The 23,751-nt window shown below is 36.7% G+C and overlaps 1 protein-coding gene across 1 annotated transcript; it reads right to left on the bottom strand.

Annotated features, from left to right (window-relative positions):
• Positions 1-9,463: 9,463 nt before the first annotated feature.
• On the bottom strand, positions 9,464-12,180 carry LOC131624022 (uncharacterized). The gene is made up of 8 exons (XM_058895020.1): positions 12,096-12,180; positions 11,321-11,804; positions 10,926-11,218; positions 10,699-10,851; positions 10,543-10,653; positions 10,358-10,428; positions 9,882-10,225; positions 9,464-9,473 (listed from the first exon to the last, which is right to left on the bottom strand). The coding sequence occupies exons 1-8, from the start codon at positions 12,178-12,180 to the stop codon at positions 9,464-9,466; spliced, it is 1,551 nt and encodes a 516-aa protein (XP_058751003.1).
• Positions 12,181-23,751: the final 11,571 nt, after the last annotated feature.

The raw sequence follows: 23,751 nt of genomic DNA, 5'->3' as shown, positions 1-23,751 counted from the left end.
CTGAGGGGAAAAGTCTAAATACTCTGTTGAGTAGATGCATTTTGATTGACTATCTTGAGGGAAAGATCTGAAAACTCCGTTGAGCGTGATAAAGTCGCTTCCATAGTTTGGTTGACTTCAAAGGAAGTAAACTTGAGGATTCTGATAACATGTACATAATTAGGGGCAATTAAATCGAGGTTTGACCTTTCAAATTCAATCAATATAGGTTAATCAAGTCGAGGAATCTCTCTCTTGAGTTCAACCAATCTTGGGCCGTCACGACGAGGAATCTCTCTCATGAGTTCAATCAATCTAAGTCAATCAAGTCGAGGAATCTCTCTCTTGATTTCGACCAATCTGAGGCAATCACGTCAATAAATATCTTCAATCTTTGATCAGTCTGGGGCAATCAAGTCGAGGAATCTCTCGTAAGTTCAACCAATCTGCGGAAGTTACGTCGAGATTCGACAAATCTCTCCAAGGATCCTTTGAGCAAGTTCCTTCGTAGGTCATAAAGCTTGGGGCACAATCTTGTGAGTTGTATTGTTGCTCCCCGATCATGGGAGTTTTATTTCTCCTGGAAATTTTGTCTCTCCTCGATCATAGGAGTTTATCTCTCTTGGAAATTTGGTCTCTTCCCAAAAGTTTATTTCTCCTGGGAGCTGCTCCACTTCCCCAACCTAGCCTCCTCATCTGGATTTCTCATCCCTGACATAGTGAATCAAGGGAATCTCCTCAAACTCACCATCCCTAAGCGGTTCAAGGTTTAGGGAAAGTCACACGAAGTCACCTCCTCCCCAACAAAGCTACATTTCAACCCTCAACGCAGCTGCCAACGATCTTTGGTACTGCAGGGTCCCCCAACATCAATCCATATTGGTATCTCAAGATAGCAAGCAATGGTCCCAATGATATCCCGTTTCTCTATCACACCAACGCCTTTATTTGGCTCCGTGCATATAGTATCCATTGCATATAACATTGCATCCTCAAAAGTGTAGCATATCCGTCAAAGCAGATCATTACTCCATAAAAAAATTCAAACATGCATACGAAGCATAAGCCAGATAATCCGAATCAGCGCTCAATTAAGACGATGATACATCCCCACAGAGAATGGCATCCTTACAAAACTCGATTGATATCTGTTATCACACTACAATCTTCTCAAGCCACGGTGCCAATACCTAGTATTCTCAATCCCCAACGAGTCCATCTGTCAAGCATCTCATTCTTTGCAGTTTTCCAAAACACTCGTCCGTGTTATTTTCCTTGATACTCGTCCGTATCTTCCTTCAATACTCACCTGCATTGACCCAAACACTCGTCCGTGTTATTCTTCTGATACTCGTCTGTATCTTCCTTCAATACTCGTCTGTATTAACCCAAACACTCATCCGTGTTATTCTTGATACTCGTCCGTATCTTCCTTCAATACTCGTCTATATTGACCCAAACATTCGTTTGTGTTATTCTTCTGATACTCGTTCGTATCTTCCTTCAATACTTGTCCGTATTGATCCAAACACACGCTCGTGTTATTTTTCTTGTTACTCATCTGTATCTTCATTCAATACTCGTCCTATTGATCCAAACGCCCGTCCGTGTTATTTTCCTTGATACTCGTCCCTATCTTCCTTCAATACTCATATGTATTGACCCAAACACTCGCACGTGTTATTTTCCTTGATACTTGTCCGTATCTTCCTTCAATACTCGTCTGTATTGACCCAAACACTCGTCTGTGTTATTGTCCTTGATACTCGTTTGTAGCTTCCTTCAATGCTCGTCTGTGTTATTCTTTCGATACTCGTCTGTATCCTCCTTCGACACTCGTTCGTGTTACCTTATCTCTCAATCAAACCTATATTTTTCAATCACTATCTCATAAAACAATCACCCCTTTGAGAACCTTGTCGTGGCACCGTTACCACGTTACAAGTTATAACCATTCAACCATTACTCACCATAATCTTCCCCATCAGAAGAAAAATTTTCTTTCCCCAACAGATATCAAAATAAAAATGAAAAATAAGGATAATACTCACACCACCATGTCAGGACAAATTTCAGGTCTTGATATTCAATCATTTTATCCTTGAATGTTCGAAAGGCTGACACCAATCTCACTTCTAGGTTTAGGACGATTAAATAGGGGCAGTTGTCGTACCCCAAATTTGTCTTACCTTATTTATCTGGCTTACAATTCATAAACTTACTTCATTTAGGTCATGACCTAATGCATGCATTCATATCATTGATACTGTTCAAAGGGATGGCAAGAAAGAGTTTTCAACTGAAGAGAATTCTTGATCAAAAGGAAAAGATCTGAGGTCTAATCATGTGGCATCATCCTTATTTGGAAGGTTTTCTCGGATTAAGGTTTCCTCATTGTTAACTCAAGGCATTGGTTGGAATGTACAAGCTTGGAATTCATCTGGCCTCCCTGGATTAGGGTTTTTGGCCAAAGTCAATATAGTTTGTTTTTTTGGTCAACACATTAATCAGGAGATGATTTTATAATGGGAGATTGCATGGAATGTATGTGGAAATATTCCATTGATTGCCATTGGTTAAAAGCTAATTAATCCGAAAATTCATCTTGGACTAAAAAAGTCAAACACTTGACTTTTGGGTATTTTGGTAAAAATCAGGCTAATTATTCAAATGTTGACTTTTGGTGGAAAATTGACCAAGAAAAGTCACAGAAATAAATAAAATCAGGAGGTTGACAAAAATTAATAAAAAATGGAAAGTGGTTGAAATGAGAAGTTTCCATAAATGGAAAATTTGACACTTAGAAAATATTTTGAGACTTTTGAAAAGGCTTGATCAGTCAACTTCATCATCGATTTACACGTGGCTAGAAGCAATTTTTGAGAAAAATTCCAACATCAAAGTTGTTCCTCTCATGGAGGAGAACAACCTTATAGTTGGACATTTTTCCATTTGAAGCCTAGTTGAAGAGATAAAAGGCTTGGAAGTTGGGGATTCAAAGTTGGATACAAGACTGGCTGCCCAGTCATTTTCTTTGCCAATGGATGCATTTTATCAAACAGTTGGTATGTGTAACACGGTGGGAGAACTGACTTTTAGAAAATGTTGTGGATAGCAAGAGTCGCCACTGACTTTTTTTATCCAATTAGAAAGGCTAAAAGAACAGAAAAAGACATTTTAAATGACTTTGAGTTCAGGGGTAAGTTATACAAAGGGAAGGTGTAAGCACCCTTTTTATCCATGGTTATCCATGGGCTCTTAATTGCTTAGCTCACTTTTATTTTCAAAATGTTTGAAGTGCAGTGTGTGAATAGGAAAATTTTGAATAAGGACTTTAGCTTGTAAAATAAGCGTAGCCTAAGTATTTTTGAATAAGGACTTTAGCTTGAAAAAAAGTGGGAAATGTATTCTTGATTTGAATTTGAAAAGAGCGAGCATTTAAGAGCACCTACCCTAAGTTTAAATTTTTCTTATTCTATAAGACTTATGTTTGAAAGGGCTATCCATACCATAAAGAGGGCAGGTAGTCCTTTCATTGGATTTGAAAAAGGGTCATCGAGGATTATCGTTCGCCATAAGACCGTCCCTACCATAAAGAGGGCAGATAGTCTCAGGGAGGGATATAATAGTCATTTTTAGGCAACCAGTGAGGATACCTTAGCATTCGAAAGGGGCTATCATCATTAATCATAGGCAACATCGAGGGGCAAGATCATATTTATCGTAGGCAACTCGAAGGGACTTATGATCTTTTTATGATGATAATGAATTGAGGGTAACATTGCTAAGGTATCCTCGTATTCGAGGGACTTGACTATTTTTAAATCGAAAGGCAACATGAAGCATAAGAAGGGTTACCATTAAAGGTGTGTGTGTGCCACAATCAAGTGATTCAGTTCGGATATTTTTATCTTGTAAAATTAGTGATCTAAATTAATTAACAATCTTATCACTCCCTAGGATTACTAACCATGCAGTTATATTGTACATAAATTAAAATGCGGAAAAGTAAATCCTAAATACTATTACATTTAAAATCTGGATAAGCGACCTATACACCTTCTAATATTTTAATAACAGAAATAAAATAAATAAATGGCATAATTAAAAAGGGAAAATTAAAATGAAGGAAAAAAATCAAAAATAAAGGTACATGCGACAATCACAGAGTATGAGGTGAGAAGAGAATCGCGTTTGAAGAAATTCAATGTTTGATTACAAAAAGGGTGAACCTAAATCTTAAAGGTTGTTACTAAATTATAAACCTAGAATTGAATTAAGGTTAAATTTAAAACTAAAAATTAAACTAAATATAAACCTAAAAATAGACAGTTAAAATTGAAATTAAAAACCTAAAAATAAAACCTAAACCTAAAATTAATCGATGTTAAGTTCGCCCAAAAATAGGGTTAAGGGTCATTGGGGATATAAAGTAAAAAATGTGATGATCCCTAAAAAACTTAAAATGTCAAAAACCTAATTAACTGAGTAAATTAATTTTACGACTAAATTAACCTAATTCTAATTTTTTATGATTTTATGGTTTTCTGTAAAAAATTAGGATTTATTGGCTAATATTTAAAAGAAATTAAAATAAGCTAAAAAGGGATTAAAAGTAAACAAAATAAATAATAAAGAAAACCAGGTGTTGAGATCTAGTGTAATGGTCCCTGAGTGTCCATGGTGGTCCTTCGTTCTTATAGGAGTCAGATCCAGGCCAGCTTTGATCCTATGGTGGATAACTGGAGGTGCATCGTAGCGCGCGTTGATGGGGATGCATGGGATCTGGAATAAATCATTAAGAAAATAAAATAAGTGTCACGGCTGGGAATAGAACCCACAACATCAACCTCAAACTTCCTCACTTTCTGGTGACCACCTGCGCTGGATGTTCATGTTGTTAACATTACCAATTCATAAATAAAAAAACTAAATAAATCATTAAATGATAATAAAATCAACGCATGGGCCCCTGGAGAATTTTGACCAGCCAACGACAGCTCGCCACGCACGTGGATAGAGAGAGAGAGAGAGAGAGAGAGAAAGCTTATTGACCAGCCAATAAGGAACGCGCCTGATGCCATGTAATCGGTCAAAGATTCCCCATGCACTATTCATCTTCTTCTTATTGCATACCTGCAGAATTACCCACGCAATCTGCTGCAACTTTTCCTGCGGATTTTCCGCAAATTCGTTCTCTCCATTGCCACGATTTGAAACCTGCAAAACCAACATTAACGAAGGAAGGAGCCTGCCCATATCAACTAATCTCAGCCTTGTGAATCCAATGAGCCTTGTTTCGTGACCTGAAATTGCTCGTAGAAGGGGTACCAGAACTATGCATGGTGAAGCCCTAACAATGGCATATCACCAATTCTACGTCTAAACTTCAAAGAAATAGTACTAAACGAATCCAAACACGGTTATGAACACGTATGTATCTATAAAACTCATCTAAACTGCATGGATTAATAGTTTTGAAATTTAAAAATGTGTACCAAACGTTGAAGATGAATGAGGTCGGCCTAGAGTGCTTTGCCCTTCAAGAATGATACTAACAGACTCCTGAGAACCTCCAGAGGATGAATGACTGTATTGAATTGATCGAAGCTTGCTAATAAGAGTTTTAGGTCGTGCCCTAGCTTGATGGATTTTTGAAAGCTTGGAAACCCTAGTGTTCTCCCTTTTTTGTGTCCTTTGAGGCTGAAGATATTATACTTAAATAGAGGAGAGAATTAGGGTTGTAAACTTGATCAAAATCCAAGTGATTGAGATATTGGAGATTTGATTCAAATTAAATGAAAAGTTTCTATTTTTTGCATTCAATCTTTCCCAACCAATTTCAACGAATTCCTCTTGATTTGATCTGAGTATATTGTGCAAAATTTGCTGGAAATATAAACTCAATCCAATCTTTGACTATTTCCATTATTTATTTAGTTTAAATTGAATTTTAAATGAACTAAAAATCAAATAAATAAAATAAACAAAACAAGGGCGTGATCTTGGGCTTTAGAGACTCTTATCCATGTTGGAAGCAAGTTTGAATTAAAGAAATATAGGCCCATTTGAAAAATTTCCCCGTTTGGTCATTATTTCCTTCATGCATTTCACCAAAAATTGACCAACTTTGACAAGACATATCTCCCTCAATTTTGATCACATGAAATTTCTCTAGGACTTTTTGGAAAGCCCAAGATGTCCTCTACAAGACACTTTGGAACCTTTTTTGCATTCGAGGATTTTATCTTGAAGATATGGCTCCTGAAAACAAATAGCTTTTTGCGATCTTCTAGAATGACCTATAATGTTTTGGCTCATATATCTCAAATGAAGCATTTTTGGCCTTGGCTTTAGAGAGACGAAGTTGTATAGAATTCAAATTCCTTCAAAATAGGCTTTGGTTGGGAAAATTCTGATGTTCCATGTGAAAGTTATGGCTGGTCAAAGTTTAGTTGACTTTTAGGTCAAAACCCCTAATTTAGAAACTTTGAGTTTTGTTGATTTTTGGACTTTCCTTGATGAATCATGATCAAACCTTGATCAAATTATGAATTTTACTTCAAAATAAGGATGTCGACCAGAAATCCAGAATTTTGACTGTATTTTGACCATAGTTGACTTTTAGGTCAAACTAGTCGATTGTTGACTTTATGAGCTTTTGACAGAGTAATCTTGGAAACTGAGGCTTGAAACTTTTCATGGGGATATTATGAGGCATATGAGAGGCCATGAAATCCACTTGAAGTATCAGAAGTTGATTTTACTTGGAGAGGAGCAAAACCCTAGTTAGGGGCTTATTGCTTAGGAGACAGGTAAGTGTGCCCAAATCTTGTATAATCTTGAGCAGTTGAAAATTATGTGAGCCAAAATATGTGGGAATTTTTTTGGGTATGACAGTATGCCAACTTTGAAGCTGGTTCTAGGGGCCTACAAATATTCATTAGGTTCAAGCTTGGTATCAACCTCTTCTCCTCCATGCCCTCTACACAACAAGCCAGAAATTGAGTAATTTGAATGAATATTGAATCAATTATGAAGCTCCAAAGTCTCACCCTCGCAATATTAAGATTATGCTTATGGATGGGTAGAAATCCAAGTCACGCGTGTGCATTTTTACAAACACCTGGCATGCCATTTTGAACACTCATTTTAGAGACCTACAAGCCTCCTCAAGAAATCAAGCTGGATATCAAACTACTCCTTGCCATGTCCTCTTTTCATTAAGCTATGGAGTGTGGTAATTGAACATGTATTGATCAAGATATGAAGACTCAAAGTCATGCCCTGACCAAGTCACGTTTTTGCCAAAGAATATAAGCCAAAGTCAGGTCACGCGCATAGGTTCTTTGTGTAACACCATGTAATTTCATAAATTAATTTAATTAAGTTAAATTAATTATTTAGAAATTATTTAATTATTTAGAAATTATTTAATTATTTAGTAATTAAAATTGGATTTTTGGAAGAATTATGGGAATTATTGTTATTGGGCCGTGACGTAGTTAGTAAAAGGGGAGGTGCCAATGGAGAGGCCTTACTCACTAATTATCCTATTTTTCATACTACATCTAAAATACTACATCCCAAAATAAAACCAAAATCGTAAAAATAGAGCTATTAAAACCTGAACCCTAAGCTAGCATTCTCCAGTGTTACAATTATCAGAGCATGACACCTAACGCTATACTAAACACACTGACTTATGAGCTAATCCTCACCAAGTCGAAAGCCGCTATCCTTAATCTGAAAGTGACAACATGTAAGGGTGAGTCTCATCACAATTAACAAATATTATTGCATCGTAAATAATAACACATCATATTTATATTATTCACCCAATTGTATCACACTCAGACAATTCAACAAATACACAAACAACACATCATCAATTCATAACACTGAAACACATTCAATCATGTTATGAAAATCATGCATATGAATAAACTGACACTATGCATGTGGTACCAAACATCATCAATGGGAATAACCCACCGACCGATCCAACATCTTCAAGATACGGCCCTGCCAGCACAAATTCCACACAATGGGAATTATGCCATTCGCTGAATCCTTAACATCATTCGGATTCAGCCCTCAAATGTATGATTATGGATGAATACAAACATATACAATATACTTATAACATCGTCGATCCGATGAACATCATCGTCTCATCTCTTACCATCATCATCATTATCAAGCATGTTTAAATATATATTACCATCCAATTGTCATCATCATACAACTCATAAATCATCACATGATTATTGCTTCAAACATAGCATGTATTAACACATCTCATCACATATAAGCACACTACATCATTCATCAAACTATAAACTCATGATTCTAATTTAATTGAAATTTACACCTCATTTAATCATTTAAACACATAGGTTATCTCATAAGGTTCATCTTACTCGAAACGGCATTAAAAACAGATATACGGGTTGAAAGTTATGACCTTCGGAAAAATTTGTTAAAAATTGAATGCTGTGAGTCGACTCACAACTTTTTCAGGTCTGAAAATTCTATTAACTCACGCTCGATGTCTTGCTGGATGTTATGACATCCACAATTACACAACATAGATATTAAAACAGAAACGCATAAAAACAATAAAGAACACACAAAATTGTTTACCCAGTTCAATTCAAACAACCTACTCTAGGGGCTACCAAGCCAGGGAGGGAATCCAATATAAGCATAATTAATTCGCAGTTAATCTCCCACATTTACAACTCCTCACTTAAGACCTACCTAATGTAATTCCAATCTATTCCTAGACCTGAGTATCTCCACTCACTCCCCCTCAATCACAGCAGTGATTACAAATAAACATTACATAAATTCAGAGAGAAGACACACTTCAAAAACACACCTTGATCTGCTTAAAAGCTTCAATCAAGAGACACACACTCGTGCTTAAAAGCTTAGAATGGCAATTAAGACAAATAACCTATTCCAACGCAATCATCAAAGACTATTGCTTGGAGTACAAGAGACAACTACAGAATTATGGTTCTTCACAATTAACAATTTACTCTCTTTGCGTTCCAAATTAGGATTGTAGACTTTTTATATGCAGCTCTTGGGCCTTGGGATTTTTTAGAAACAAATTAGGGTTAACCAAGTTAACCTAATTTACACACCATCTGGTTGTTACAGAATGTGTTGTCAGTAAAATCTTCAGGACGAAATATTCAGCATACAATAAAAGGTTTCCTAAATTGTAGATTGAGAGAAATCAGGAAAAACAATTAATAAAATATAACAGCTCCTGCTGTCACACAAGGATGTCATGACATCGATCATGAAATTCACTAAAGAACCTGTATTAGCTTAACACATATGCAGCTTGCATAACACAATATCAAACATATCATGACATCAGTCAAGACATTAAACACTCAGGTATGTTTTACCACAAATGCAGCCAACATGAAAACATCTTCAATCTCCCCCTTTGGCAAATTTTTGGCTAAAACAACCTGTCACACCATATAAGAGAAACACTTTCAACAGAAACAAAGTAACCAAAACACAATCAGAGCAATCAGAGCTAATACATTACAGACAGCATACACCACCAGTATGCACACAATGCTTAAACACATAAAAAACAACCACACCACAAGAGCAGCACAAGCACAAACAGATCAACACATTAATAATAAGTACTTCAAATTTGTTGATCACACAACCACCATACTTGTTGTTCTGGGGTGATATTATTACTACTTCTCCCCCTGTTTGGCCACAAAAGTTGCCAAAGAAAACTACTGTCTTCTCCCCAAAATTTAAATAAGTTCAAACAAAACTCAAACTGAACTAAATCAAATAAAATGCAAACAAAACTAAACGAAAGCGAGCAAAACAAAAAAAAACAAAAAACAAACAGATCTCCGGCTGCATTTACTAGCCCGGAGTCAGACCCACTCGAGGTGTCTGCATAACTTCCTTTCTCAGAGCCATCAGTAGGACTGGTACTCTCTTCTTCCACATCTTCTTCAAGTTCTACTTCCTTCTCTTGTTCATCTTCATCTTCCATCTTTACAGCATCTGTAAATTCCTCATTCTCATCCATTTCCAGAGTGCTTATCATCTTTTCAAGGGATATCTTCCTAGCTTCCAGCTTTTTGCAGGTCTCTTTTAACATTTCTATGACTTCTGCTTTGTTAGTTGGTGCTCCAGACTTGGATGTTTCAGCCGATGTCATGACAATGTCTGGAACATGTGTACCCTGAAACAATTTATAGTGGAAAGCCAATGGGCTTTCTCTTTTGTATACTACATCATGCGCATTTAGAATGTTGGGATACTAAGTCAGAATTGAGCCACACATGAGGGATGGAAAGGCAATTGGACTATTAACACTGAAGCTTCCAGCATGCTTCATAGTTTGGTCGAAAATATATGTTCCATAGTCAAACTTTGCCTTTGTTCCTACAACATACAGAAATCTGCCAAGAATAGTTGAAATAGTGGACTTGTGATTCGTTGGTACCCATTTAGCTGCTCCTATTTTGTGAAGCATTGCATATTTGATGCTCAGCTTACTTGCAGTTAGTTTCTCTTTCAGAGGCCAGTTGTTTACCTGCTTGGTTGTGATCACTTGACAAACTTTGTTGTCTGTCACTTCAAGCTCAGGTTGAGCTTCATCTGTTCTTCCTAATAATTTATAAATCACAGAAGGAGAGAATGATACACACTTACCTCTCACAAACACCTTTATGAAGTTCACACTCCTGTTGTTTCCACAATCTTCAGATAAGTTCACCACAAATTCCTTGACCAGCTTCTCATAAGCTTTGGAAGATTGCAAACAGTCTTCAATAGCCCATCTTCCTGAATTAGCTCTAAGACTTCCTTGTTCTCAAGGGAATTTAGAGCCAATTCCCTTTCAACAGCCAGTCTCTTTTGGAGCATATATTTCCACCTACTGGCACTGGAGGCATAGTGGAATGGCATATTATCAATAGGAGCTTCAGGAATACTTGCAGCAAGCTTGGTGGTTGTAGGCTTCTTCCTTGATGGAATATCAGGAACATCCACTTCAACATCAGACTCAGATTCAACAATTTCCCGCTCCTTTCTTTTCTTTGGGACAACCTTGCTCCAGGATTTTGATGGACCAACCCATGTACTCTTAGCCACAGCTCTGCTTTTGACAGGACCAGCAAAAGTACTCTTCTTCTTGATAGAGTCTTTGACAGGGCTTTTCACTTGTGCACTCCTTTTAGGGGAACTTTGGAAAACAACTTATCCTTTTCTTCTAGTCATTAGCCTGTTGGATACACTTGGATTTAGGGAGGCAAGCAACTCGTTGTCAGAATACTCATCTAAGTCTAGCACATTGGTACCTGTTTCAGTATTGACCTTAGTGTGCTCATTATCTTCGATGTCATTGACATCCTCAGTAACATTGGTATTCTCAGCAATTCCTTGTCCATCCTTGTTGATCTCCTCTTCAGCTGGATCACAACCAGAAGTGTGAGCAACTTCAGCCTTACTGGTGTTCTTGATGGGATCAGGCATTATGGTTTGAAGAGGGACAAATATCCCATGCACTTTATGATTTTCCTTTAGAATGCGTGTAACAATCCTGGTAATTGCTTTATCGACATATATGGTTCCTTCTTTAGTAAGTTCCTCTAAGGTATTGGATGAAGAGGGTTTGGCGCCCTTGTTACGAATACCCTCCTTGGGCCATTTTGCATGTGGTGTTTTAGACTTTGTGGACTTTACTTCGTCACTACTAATTGTGCTTAAAGGTACAACCTTAAGAATCCTATTAGGGTTAGAGGACTCTTCCGGTGTTGCTGAGTCAGATACGGGAGATGCATCACACGATTGCTAAGATATACTAGAACTCCTTGAGACAGAACTTGTGCCACGCTTGTTAAAAGAATCCGAGCAATTCAACCTTAATAAGTAGCGAGAAGAACCAACAGGTATGTTTGCTGTTTGTAGAAGAATAGGAGAGCGAGGGAGCTTTATATGCACACTGAGTGAGGGAAGTCTCAAATTGTGGATATTTAAAAAGCCCAAAAAGTATTCCCCCACATAGGTTAATTGTTATAATATGTTTAGGTTACAAATACCTAACATACCGTTTACCTTTACAATGTCTTCAGATGTTGTTAAAACATTCTCTGTGACATTACTTTCAGATAGACTTTTAGAATCATTGCTCATATTTGACTTATCTAGTTTTCTTTCCCGATATAAGGCTTACTCTTTCTTCTAGCAGGAATCTATTGATACTTTTGTACTCCCTTACTTTTGCACACAGTTTTTCATTCATTAGACATGTCTCATTAAAACCAGCAACTAGTTCACTTATGGTGAGTTCTCCAACATATGCTTCTTTATCAGATTCATCAGATTCTTGGCAGTTAACTTTTATTTCCTCTCTGATCATGGAGTAGTCGGAGGGGTGGTTTGGGGTGTTAGGCTTCCATAGGTAGCAATTATCTTTAGACCTAAATCCTTCATGACTTCTTAATTTGCTTCATTAGTGACAATACACTCTTCTTTAGTGAACCTGGCATAGAATTCTTCATCACATAGTTAGCTGATGCTTATAAGATTTGCAGCCAGTCCTTGTACAAGTAAAACATTATTTAGATTAGGAACACCCTGACCTTTTATCTTGTTAACACCTTTGACTTCTCTTATTTATCCATCACCAAGAGTCACATAGTTGGTTCCCTCAAGTTTGAGGTTTACTAGTGAGTTCTTTCTCCAAGTCATATGATTTGAGCAACCACTGTCAAGGTACCAATCTTCTTTGGCAGGCATTCTTAGAGAGATGTGTGCTACTAGAGCAACATTCTTAGCCACCCACCGTTGCTTTCTGTTAAAGGTATCATATTCAAGTTTGGCTTGATGAATTTGATCTGGATATCCAAATAGTCTAAAACATAATGGCTTTATGTGACCAAATCTTCCACAGTGATGACACCTCCATTTTTGGAATTTTTCTTTGAATGCCTCCTTCTTCTGTTTCCTTGATGTTGTGACATTGGAGCTGACATCTGGTTGATCACACAAGTTTCGGGCTTTGCTCTCTTGAACCCAGAGGTGAATTCCTCTTTAGCCATAAATCCTACCCATACATGTCTCCTGTTCTTTGTCCAGACTCCAGAATTTCTTCTAGAGTATCAGTTCCAGTGTTCAGCATTTTGAAGGACTTGGTCATTTGATCAAGTTTGTAGTTCAACATGCTTACTTTACTATTGAGAGAGTCTATGGTTGCAAGATGTTTATTCTTCTCAGTTTCTAACTCTCTTATGATTATCTCTTGCTTCTCCACTTGTTTGCAGACGTCAACATTCTTCATACACAACTTCTTGTATGAGGCAGCAAGTTCATCAAAGACTAGCTCATCATCACTGGAATCATCATCAGATTCATAGACTCTTGTTGGAACTGTGACATGTCTTGCAGTTTCTTCTTCAGAATCGGAGTCTTCATCAGACCAAGTGACAGATAGTCCTTTCTTTTGCTCCTTGTGGTAGGTAGGACATTCAGCTCTTATGTGTCCAAATCCTTCACATCCATGACACTGAACCCTTTTACCTTGATTGGGCTTCTCCTCAGCTTTGAGTCTTCTGCTTGAGTCATAGGTCTGGCTGATGTCATTGGAAGTGTTCCTGATATTGGTTCTGGACTTCTGATCAACCCTTTTAATAAGTTTGTTGAATTGTTTTCCAAGCATGGCTATGGCTTCTGATAGATTTTCATCACTTCCACCATTGCTATCTCTTGAACTATCATCTGTGTTGGAGACAAAAGCTATGCTTTTGTTCTTCTTTTCAACAGGCTCACAGATACTCAACTCAAAGGTTTGTAGAGAGCCAATGAGTTCGTCCTACTTCATGCTGCTGATGTCTTGGGCTTCCTCTATGGAAGTCACCTTCATATCAAATCGCTTAGGCAGTGATCTGAGGATCTTTCTTACCAATTTTTCCTCAGACATTTTTCTCCTAAGGCTCCTGAGTTATTTGAAATCTCAAGGATATTCATATAGAATTCATAAATGGTTTCATCCTCTTTCATCTTGAGATTTTCAAACTTAGTGGTAAGCATTTGAAGTCTCGACATCTTTACCTTGGATGTGCCTTCATGTGCTGTTTTGAGAATATCCCAAGCTTCTTTAGCTAGTTCACAGTGTTGCATAAGCCTGATTATGTTCTTGTCAATTCCATTGAACAAGGCACTTAGGGCCTTGGAATTGCCCAAAGCTAGCTCTTCTTCAGTTTTGTTCCATTGAGCTTCAGGAATTAGAACACTGGTTCCATCTTCCACAACCTTCTCAAGATGTTTCCATCCGCTTTCCACAGCTCTCCAGGCCTTGCTGTTCACAGACTTTATGACTGCTACCATACGAGGTTTCCAGTAGTCATAGTTAGAGCCATCCAGGATGGGTGGTCTATTCCCAAACACTAGCAGTTCCTTCTCTATAGTACCAGAATTTTGTTGTCCCTAGATCTCACCTAGATGTAAACAGGCAGGGTGTCTGGTCTGATGCCAATTGAAAATTTTAGTAACTCACGCTCGATGTCTTGCTAGATGTTATGACATCCATAATTACACAGCACAGATAATTAAAACAGAAACGCATAAAAATGATAAAGAACACACAAAATTGTTTACCAAGTTCGGTTCAAACAACCTACTCTGGCGGCTACCAAGCCAGGGAGGGAATCCAATATAAGTAGAATTAATTCGGAGTTAAACACCTCCATTTACAACTCCTCACTTAAAACCTACCTAATGTAATTCCAATCTATTCCTAGACCCGAGTATCTCCACTCACTCCCCCTCAATCACAGCAGTGATTACAAATAAACATTACATAAATTCAAAGAGAAGACACACTTCAAAAACACACCTTGATCTGCTTAAAAGCTTCAATCAAGAGACACACACTCGTGCTTAAAATCTTAGAGTGACAATTAACACAAACAACCTATTCCAACGCAATCATCAAAGACAATTGCTTGGAGTACAAGAGACAGCTACAGAACTATGGTTTTCCACAATTAACAATTTACTCTCGTTGTGTTCCAAATTAGGATTGCAGACTTTTTATATGCAGCTCTTAGGCCTTGGGCTTTTTTAGAAACAAATTAGGGTTAACCAAGTTAACCTAATTTACACGCCATCTGGTTGTTAACCTAATCAGTATTATCATCTAAAATACGATAACAGATGCTAATCGGAGAGTCCCCCCCTTACCTTAGTCAAGAATTCTTGGTTAGTCCTCTTCCTCTTCTGCTCCTCTTTCACGTATTCTCCTTTCTCCTCTTTTGCGACACAAACTGTCCAAAATGAAGAGTTTAGCAAAGAAAGTCTCCATATTAACGAAACCCTTAGGCAACTAAACAATGTGGTCGAGTCCCTTGTAACACCCCACTATTCCCATTTAAATAAAATTACGCAACAATTAGAAAATAATCAGAGTTTTTCACCATAAAGTGGAATGTCACATTAAAAACAAACCAAAACAAATTTTGTATTAATAAAACAAAACAGCGGAAAATTAATTATTTTATCTCAACTTGGCGATATGCCTAAACACCAAAACAATATCCACATTAATTCGTGGTTCAACAAATCTCCAATTAATAAATGATACGTAACCAATTGATCAAAGAAATAACAAATAACAAAAACTCCCAAAATCCCGTGTTACGTATCAGAGCGACTCCTAAGACTCGATCAGGCAACACGCACTCCGTGCACACTCAAGTACATGAATTATATGTGCTTCCAAGGAAGTACAGACGTAACAACCACAACAAAGGGGTGAGAACTACATTCAATAATATAACAGTGAAATAATCATGTTAAGAGTAGTAATCACACAAGCACACCAATCCAATTAAATAATAATAACGATGCAATGTGACTCAACAATGACACAATGCATGTGGTACCAATCACCAAGGTTCATTCAATCGAACCAGATAAATCACATACACCTCTCCTAGGCAATGATTTTACTACACCACTGGTCACATACACTCCTCCTGAGCAATGACCTATTTTCACCAATAACACCATGAATGTATGACAACAATATGTATATAATTCATACGTGTAAAACATGTTCACACCAATACGATCCTCCTGATCATCTGCATGTCTTATACTTACCGTAATACTCACTAGTATTACCACACCTGTCCAAAGAAACAAACACACATACATACATATGATTTACTAAGTGCATTACTAATTCTAAATTATTAACTACACAATTAATTCGCCAATAACTCCACCAATTTATTACTGTTATTTGAATCCACTAATTTAAGGTATATGTTCACTATAATTCGGTTGAACCACTTAATCCAGTCAAGTTCTATTATATCCTAAAGAAATATATACTACCTAGAGAATATATTTAATTCAATTGATCTAATTAATTTACTGACTATTAAGTTACCAAAATGAAGTCCTAGAGAAATTATTGTATGTGACACTATTATCCTACACCTAGGCGTACAGATGCCCCTCACACCAATCCAACACACAACACACACATGACAGATGTCATGTTCTTCCCCCTACCACATGTGTGTCGATCGACACACTTCCCTATGTGACGGTCGTTACATGCCCCTCCCCGCCGGTCGTCATCTTCTCCCCTGTTTCGCTAGTTTTGTACTACGCTCCTACTCTTATCGATTAACAGACCAATAATTTTAACACACAACAATGTTTAGTTACAATTTATCAATTAAATCACTGCAATTCCATCATACAATTGTAACAGCAACAACAACAACATAATTCTATGCATCATATCAGTATAATTCAATCATCAAACTTTTCATCACCAAATAATCATACGATTTCTGATTCACACACAAGCAGAAATTAATTTACGAATTCTATACGAGGGAAGGGCACCCTCACTACCCTCTCATGATAATACACCCATATTGAAATAGATTCTCCCCCCTTACCTTAGAATCGTTTGGAACTTCCTGCGAATTGGTTCTCTCCCGAATATCCCTAGCAGCCGTTCACCTTTAGTCCTTGTTCACCCTAAAATGTTATTCCGTGAAACTCTCCTCTTTTTATATCTACCAAGTCCACTTAACCTATTCTTCTCCTTATAATTCTCCACTAAGCCCATTACTCCTTAAAAACCTAATTTTAATTATTAGGAAATAATACTAATTATAACAATATTTCTAGTACTACTAATAATATAATAATATTGGTAATCATAATAATACTATTAATAATAATAATACTAATAGTAAAATAATAATAATAATAAAAATAATAATAATAATAATAATAATAATAATAATAATAATCTTATGCTATTATTATCAATTTCACTACTAATAACACATCATAACATATTCTCCAATGCTTTTAACTAAGGTTCTATCATGCAAGTACCCTAAACGCATTCTAAATCAAACAAAGATGTAATATGGTGAACTGACTTTTTTAATCGGAATGTCGCGGTAAGCAAGAGTCGCCACCGACTTTTATTTTATCCAAACAAGTTAGAAAGGCTAAAAGAAATAGGAAAAACCTTTTAAATAAAATAGGGTTCGGGGGGTAATTATGCAAAGGGAAGGTGTAAGGCACCCTTTGCATCCATGGTTTTCCATGGGATCTTAATTGCTTTGATCTTTGTTTTTTCAGAAGAGTAGATGAAAAAGATAGGGACTTTAGCTCGTAAATGATCGTAGCCCTTTTGAAGGATTATGAGAAAGAATATAAAATTTTAAAGCAAGGCAAAGCAATTAGGGGCAATTACCTTAAACTTAGATGATAGGTTTCTTCTAGCCTTTCAGGATGAAAGGATCTATCCTTGCCATAAGAGGGCAGGAAGCCTTTCGTTTGGAGGTTGAAGGGTCATCGCATTATCGTTCGCCATAAGACTGACCCATGCCATAGAGAGGCAGGTAGTCTAAGGGAAGGATCAGAATAGCCTTTCGTAGGCAGCCAGAGGATATCTTAGCCTTTTCGTAGGAAACTTTCGAGGGTCGAGATCATGTATATCGAAGGCAGCATCATTAGGGACCATGATCGTAATCGAGGCAACTGGCTAAGGTATCCTCGTATTCGAGGGACTGGCTATTCTGCAAAACAACACAAGGCAACAAGGCAACAGGCAACAGGAAACAGAGAGGTTTACCCAAAAGCGTGCGTGTGTGCATCAATCACGTGATCATATTCGGTTATTTTATCTTGTAAATTAATGATTCTAAGTTAATTACAATCTTGCACTCCCTACACTTACTAACCACAATATCAATATTAACAATAATAATAGGGGAAGGGGAATTGTAACCAGCGGAGGAGAGGGGAATTGAAACCAGCGGGATAATAGGTTTGACATAAATAATAATTTAGAGCGAAGTTTTAGGGTTACCGATGTTCGAAGTTTTGACAATTGGCGAACCCTGAAAAGGCGAAAAAACAAGAAGGCAAAATATAATGAGTGCATTATCGGTTCAAAGGTCAATTAGGGTTAACCCTAATTTAACAAATAAAATAAAACTAAATAAACAAGTATTTAGAATAGGAAGAATACTTATCTTTTGATTTGATCTGATATGGTTGGCATTCGGAGGGACCCTCAGGGTTAACCCTGAAAAATGGTAAAGGCAGAAAAGTAGATGAAGGCAAGACAAACCCTGATTTTAAAAGGAAACAAAATAGACTTTGAATAAATAGAATACTTAGCTTCGTTTTTGACGTAGCGCGTAATCGGAAGGCACTTGAAGGATAACCCTGAAAAGAAAGCACAGAAAGGAAATATATTAAGTGCATGGCAAACCCTAATCAGGATTCAAATCGAGTGTAATGATGAATTAATTTAATTAATTATTGGTCTCGCGACCTATTAATTAAATCGGGATAAGAAAATAAAGTCAAGCACGAAAATATTTTTTTGGGATTTTTTGGAATAAAAATAAGATATATATGAATTTTTTGAATAAAAATACATAATAAATATAATTTAAATAAAATAAGTATTAATTATAAATAAATATATAAGAGTAAAAGAAAATATATATATGAAAAATAATTTAAACAATATAAATAAAATAAATATATTAAAAGAAATATTAATATATTAAAGAAAATAATAAAAATAAAATAATCATTATTATAAAAAGAAAGTTTTTAGAAAAAAGATATATAATAGTTATTGTATAATAGAAAAAAAAACAATCAAAAACAATATATATATTAATATATAAAAAAAATAGTTTTATGTAATTAAAAAGAAAAAAAAATTAGAAAACTTAGCGTGGGATCCAGTGTGGCACAGCGCTGAGGGAGCATGGTGGTCCTGCACGTCCAGATGCGTTAGATCGAGAGAGAGAGAGAGAGAGATGCATCTTGTGGCTGAGAGGCGAGGGTGCGTGGCATGTGCGTACGTCTTAATCCACACGATCCATCTGCTCCAGAATTTGAAAACGCGCGTGCATGGCCTCCAATGAGAGAGCGACGTGTCATCGTCTCCTTCCCCAAAACCTGTAAAAACATCTTTTACAGCGCCTTTTGGCTGATGCGCTATAAAATCTCTTACATACCACACCTGAAAAATAGCGAATAGGACCAGAACACCATAGAAATTTGGCGCACCCCTACCAATATGTTCGTCCGGTTCTTGCGAACATGGCTATGGCATTGATTAGCCCTAATTGTACCTGTGCTAAAAAACCCCAAATCGAGCCAAGAACCCTAATAATGGCATCATGCTCATATCGGCCTTAAATTGTTCCAAACTTTCCAGAATCGGTTAATATAAGATGCTAAACATAAATATGCAATTGAATATGACTAATAATGCTTGTATGATGCAAATCGAGCCAAGTTTAGTGACGACAAACCGTGAGTTATTAGGGCGAATTGGCAATGTGTCTGGGCTCGATAATGATTGGGAATTCTTCAGAGAAGTATCAGGAACGTGTTCTGATCCTTAGAACCTCTTGGATCAAGCTGCAACCACCAAACCGATTTTGAAAATTTTCTTGAATTTTTGCACTTTGTTAGAGCTCTTGAACTGCAGAAATTCGTCCCCCTTGTACCTTGGACTTGTTATGTACTTATAGGAGAGTGATTAGGGTTAATAAAATTCAACCAAATCCTTTTGAATCTTGAATTGAAAGTTATGGAGATTTGATTGAAATATGGCTCATAATCTTTCTAAATTTGTCCAAAATTTGATTTAATTGTTCCAAATAGCAAGTGCACGAAAATTGATTGACTTTTGGAGTAAATGTAGATTGGATTTGATGCCAAACAAATTTTCTTATAAATCTTTTGATTTTCCTTAATTTTAATGAATTTTAATTGAATAAAAATTCTTATAAAATTAATTAAAATCAAATAAATTCGTGGCAAATGGTTTATGGGCTCTCAATATCATAAGGAACAAGTTTGGATCTTGAAAATATAGGCCCATTAGTAAGAAATTCAAAACTCTTTCACATTTCTCCCTCCAAAATAGTCCAACTTTGACAAGGCCTATCTCTCTCAATTTTTGAGGTATGGAAGTGTTCTAAGACTTTTTAGAAACCTTAGAGAGTCCTCTAACCAGTTCCTTTGGTCTCATATCAAAATTATTTTCCATGCTCCTTGTGTGTCCTTTTGAAAAAAGTGACTTTTAGTTAACTTTTGCAAAGGACCTATAATGTTTTGGTCCATATCTCTCAAATGAAGCATTTTTAGATTTGGCATGTGAGAGACAAAGTTGTAGAGAATCAAATTTCCTTAAAAATGAGCTTTGGATGGAAAATTTTGGATGTTCCATGTGAAAGTTATGGCTGGTCAAAGTTCAGTTGACTTTTCCTATACAAAACCCTAATTTAGAAACTTTTTGATTTGTTGATTTTTTATCTTTCCTTGATGAACCATGGTCAATTCTTGATCAAATGGTGAATGATACTTCGATATGAGGATCTTGACAAAAAATCAGGAATTTTGACTTTACTTTGACCATAGTTGACTTTTAGGTTAACTTAGTCGACTGTTGACTTTCTGAACAATTAAGTGACCATTCCGTTGAATTGAGACTTGAAACTTGTCATAGAGATAGTGTGAGATATATTGAGCCACATGAGATGCCTTGGGGCCATTGATTCACTGATTTTCCTTTGGGTAAACCAAACCCTAGTTTTTGAGCTTTGTATAGGAGAATGTGTCTTGGAGCTTTGTGTATTGATTTGAATTTGAGTAGGAGAAATAGTATGGGAAAATTTTGGGGTATGACAGCTGCCCCTGTTCAATTATCTTAAACCTGAAGATGTAGAATGGTATGTATGCCAGTCGGAATCTGAGGGTAGAAGATGATTGAACACTAGAATGCCCAGAAATTTGCCCTTGTTGAAGTAGGGAATTTTGTCGGAGATGGGCTTGAAGATGCCATCTAGGTGTATGATGTATTAGACTATGTGTGCAGTGTTTGAGAAGTAGTTGTTTGAATGTTGATCGTGTCATTACTGTTCGTGGTAGATGAATTAGATCTTTGAGAGTTGGTAGTGTCAGCACCGTTCGTAGTAACTGAAATAAACTTTAGGGAATAGTTGATTGCATCCACACCGTTCGTGATGATGGAATTATATCCTTGAAAGTTGATCGTGTCAGTACCGTTCGTAATACCTGAATCAGATCTTGGAAAGATATTCGTGTCTACACCGTTCGTGATGATATCATTAGATTCTTTAAAGGTCGATCGTGTCAGCACCGCTCGTAGTAACCGAATTAGATCTTGGAGAGATAATTGTGTCTACATCGTTAGTGATGATAGAATTAGATTCTCTTGTCGTGTCAGCACTGTTCGTAGTAACTGAATTAGACTGGGAAGGTCAGTGATCGTGTCCACACCGTTCGTGATGATAGAATTAGATCTCTGAGAGTTGACCGTGTCAGTACCGTTCGTGATAACTGAATTAGATCTTTTGTCGTGTTAGTACCGTTCGTAGTAGCTGAATTAGACTTAGTTGGTCATTGATCGTGTCTACACCGTTCGTGATGATAGAATTAGATCTCTGAGTGTTGACCGTGTCAGTACCGTTCGTAGTACCTGAATTAGATCTTTGAAAATGATCGTGTCTTTACCGTTCGTGGTAAATGAATTAGATCTTCGAGCGTTGACCGTGTCAGTACTATTCGTAGTAGCTGAATTAGATCCTGGAAAGTTGGAGATTTCATTCGTTTGTCTGTACCTGTATTCTGAAAAAGGTAAAGTTAATCTTTATGCAATGTCATGATGCATGTATTATGTGATAAGTTTCTCAAAATAAATGAGAAACTTTGTATGTTATGGATGAGTTCACTACGAGGTAATGTATGCAATGTATGAATATGTTTATGACATATGATATGTGAATATGATTTATGTTGTCTTGATTGAGAAAATAAATCTATTCGTCTTTGATGTCTGATCTTATTTGAAGATGCTCAGCTGGGAATTTATGATTCTTGCTTGGGGATGATCATTAACTTGATGGACCCTGATAGGGGACAAAAGTATTAGTAACCCATGTTGGAGAAGAGGTAGTGTTGAAGATGTAAACTCTGTTGGGGAGCCATGTCTTTGTCGGGACGGGAGCATTTGAAGGTATCTTCTTAATGATTGCTCTGTGGGGATATGATCTTGTGGACCGGGGTCGGTGGGGAGACATGGGTGTCTTGAAAGTTGCCCCCAGTATTATAGTACTTGCAATTCCTGGATTTGATTGATTAGGCCACACCACCGAGTATTGATCAAGATGTATGACTGGACTTGCATAAATTTGCCCCTACTAGAAAGAACTTTAGAAGGATTCGCCTCGCGAGGACTTTATGAGGTGTGCACTATGGGCGACATGCCCCTAGTACTTAGCATAATTCCCCTGATTGTTGATGCTTCTGAGAGTTTTTTGAAGTTTGACCTAATTGCCCCCAGATTGATTGGATAAACCATGTCGTCCCCCTTGAATACATAAGAGACATTGCTTCTGAAGTGATTTTGTCTGTCGGGATAACTTTTAGTCATTAGTTGTACCCTGTGCAAATTCTTTCTGTTGCTAACATTTGAAATTATGTAGCAGAATCTGTTTAATAATGTATTCATGAGATGCAATGCATACGTTTGTCTTGAGTTTTTTGAAAAACCTTAAAACAAGAGATCTAAAGGCGTTATATTTGTAAAAACATGCTATTTTTGTAACAAAAACGTGATATCAACTTAGCATTTCGGTAACCTTAAGGAGTCGGGATACCTTTTTGATGACAGTATGCTTTCGAACTAACCATGCTTCAATTAGGATTTTCAAGGGTTGAAACGTGGCTTGGTTCACGGTTTAAGAAACAAAGGATAAAGGCTCAAAATTTGATTGTACCCACCCCTCTTCGTGATGATCTTCAGTCTTAAGCTCAGTTAATTCAACTTATGCATTCAGGTTCCAAGAGACTTTTGGATTTACACCTTTATTAATGACGATGGTTCATAAGCAAAGAGAACTTTTGAGATGGCAGTCACTTCTTCCTTTTGGTAGTCACAACATTGTGTTGTTCAGGAATTTATTGACTTCTCTTCTTTCATCCTTTTGATATCCTTAACTTTTGCCTGAACTGTCTATTTTGAGCTTACAGTCAGCGGGATGCCTTGATTTTTGCCTAAGTCTTCTTTTTGGATTTTTGACTTAGCAGGCTTTTCTTTGTATATATGTTTTTTCATTCATTCATTTTTTTGAAAGATATTGACTGCCTTGCATAATGATTGATAAA

This window comes from Vicia villosa, unplaced genomic scaffold (assembly GCF_029867415.1).
Source record: "Vicia villosa cultivar HV-30 ecotype Madison, WI unplaced genomic scaffold, Vvil1.0 ctg.000098F_1_1, whole genome shotgun sequence".
Classification (NCBI taxonomy): Eukaryota; Viridiplantae; Streptophyta; class Magnoliopsida; order Fabales; family Fabaceae; genus Vicia; species Vicia villosa.
The sequence above is the reverse complement of the archived record's forward strand: the minus strand, read 5'-3'. Positions and strand labels throughout refer to the sequence as shown.

What these genes read in the sequence shown, in the direction of transcription:
- LOC131624022 (XM_058895020.1), bottom strand. Translation starts at nt 12,180, where the DNA reads ATGAGCAATGATTCTAAAAGTCTATCTGAAAGTAATGTCACAGAGAAT. An exon ending in AGACATTGTAAAGGTAAACG is followed by an intron (nt 11,805 to 12,095) that starts GTATGTTAGGTA and finishes TATCTGACTCAG; the next exon opens with CAACACCGGAAGAGTCCTCT. An exon ending in CATAAAGGTGTTTGTGAGAG is followed by an intron (nt 10,654 to 10,698) that starts GTAAGTGTGTAT and finishes ATAAATTATTAG; the next exon opens with GAAGAACAGATGAAGCTCAA.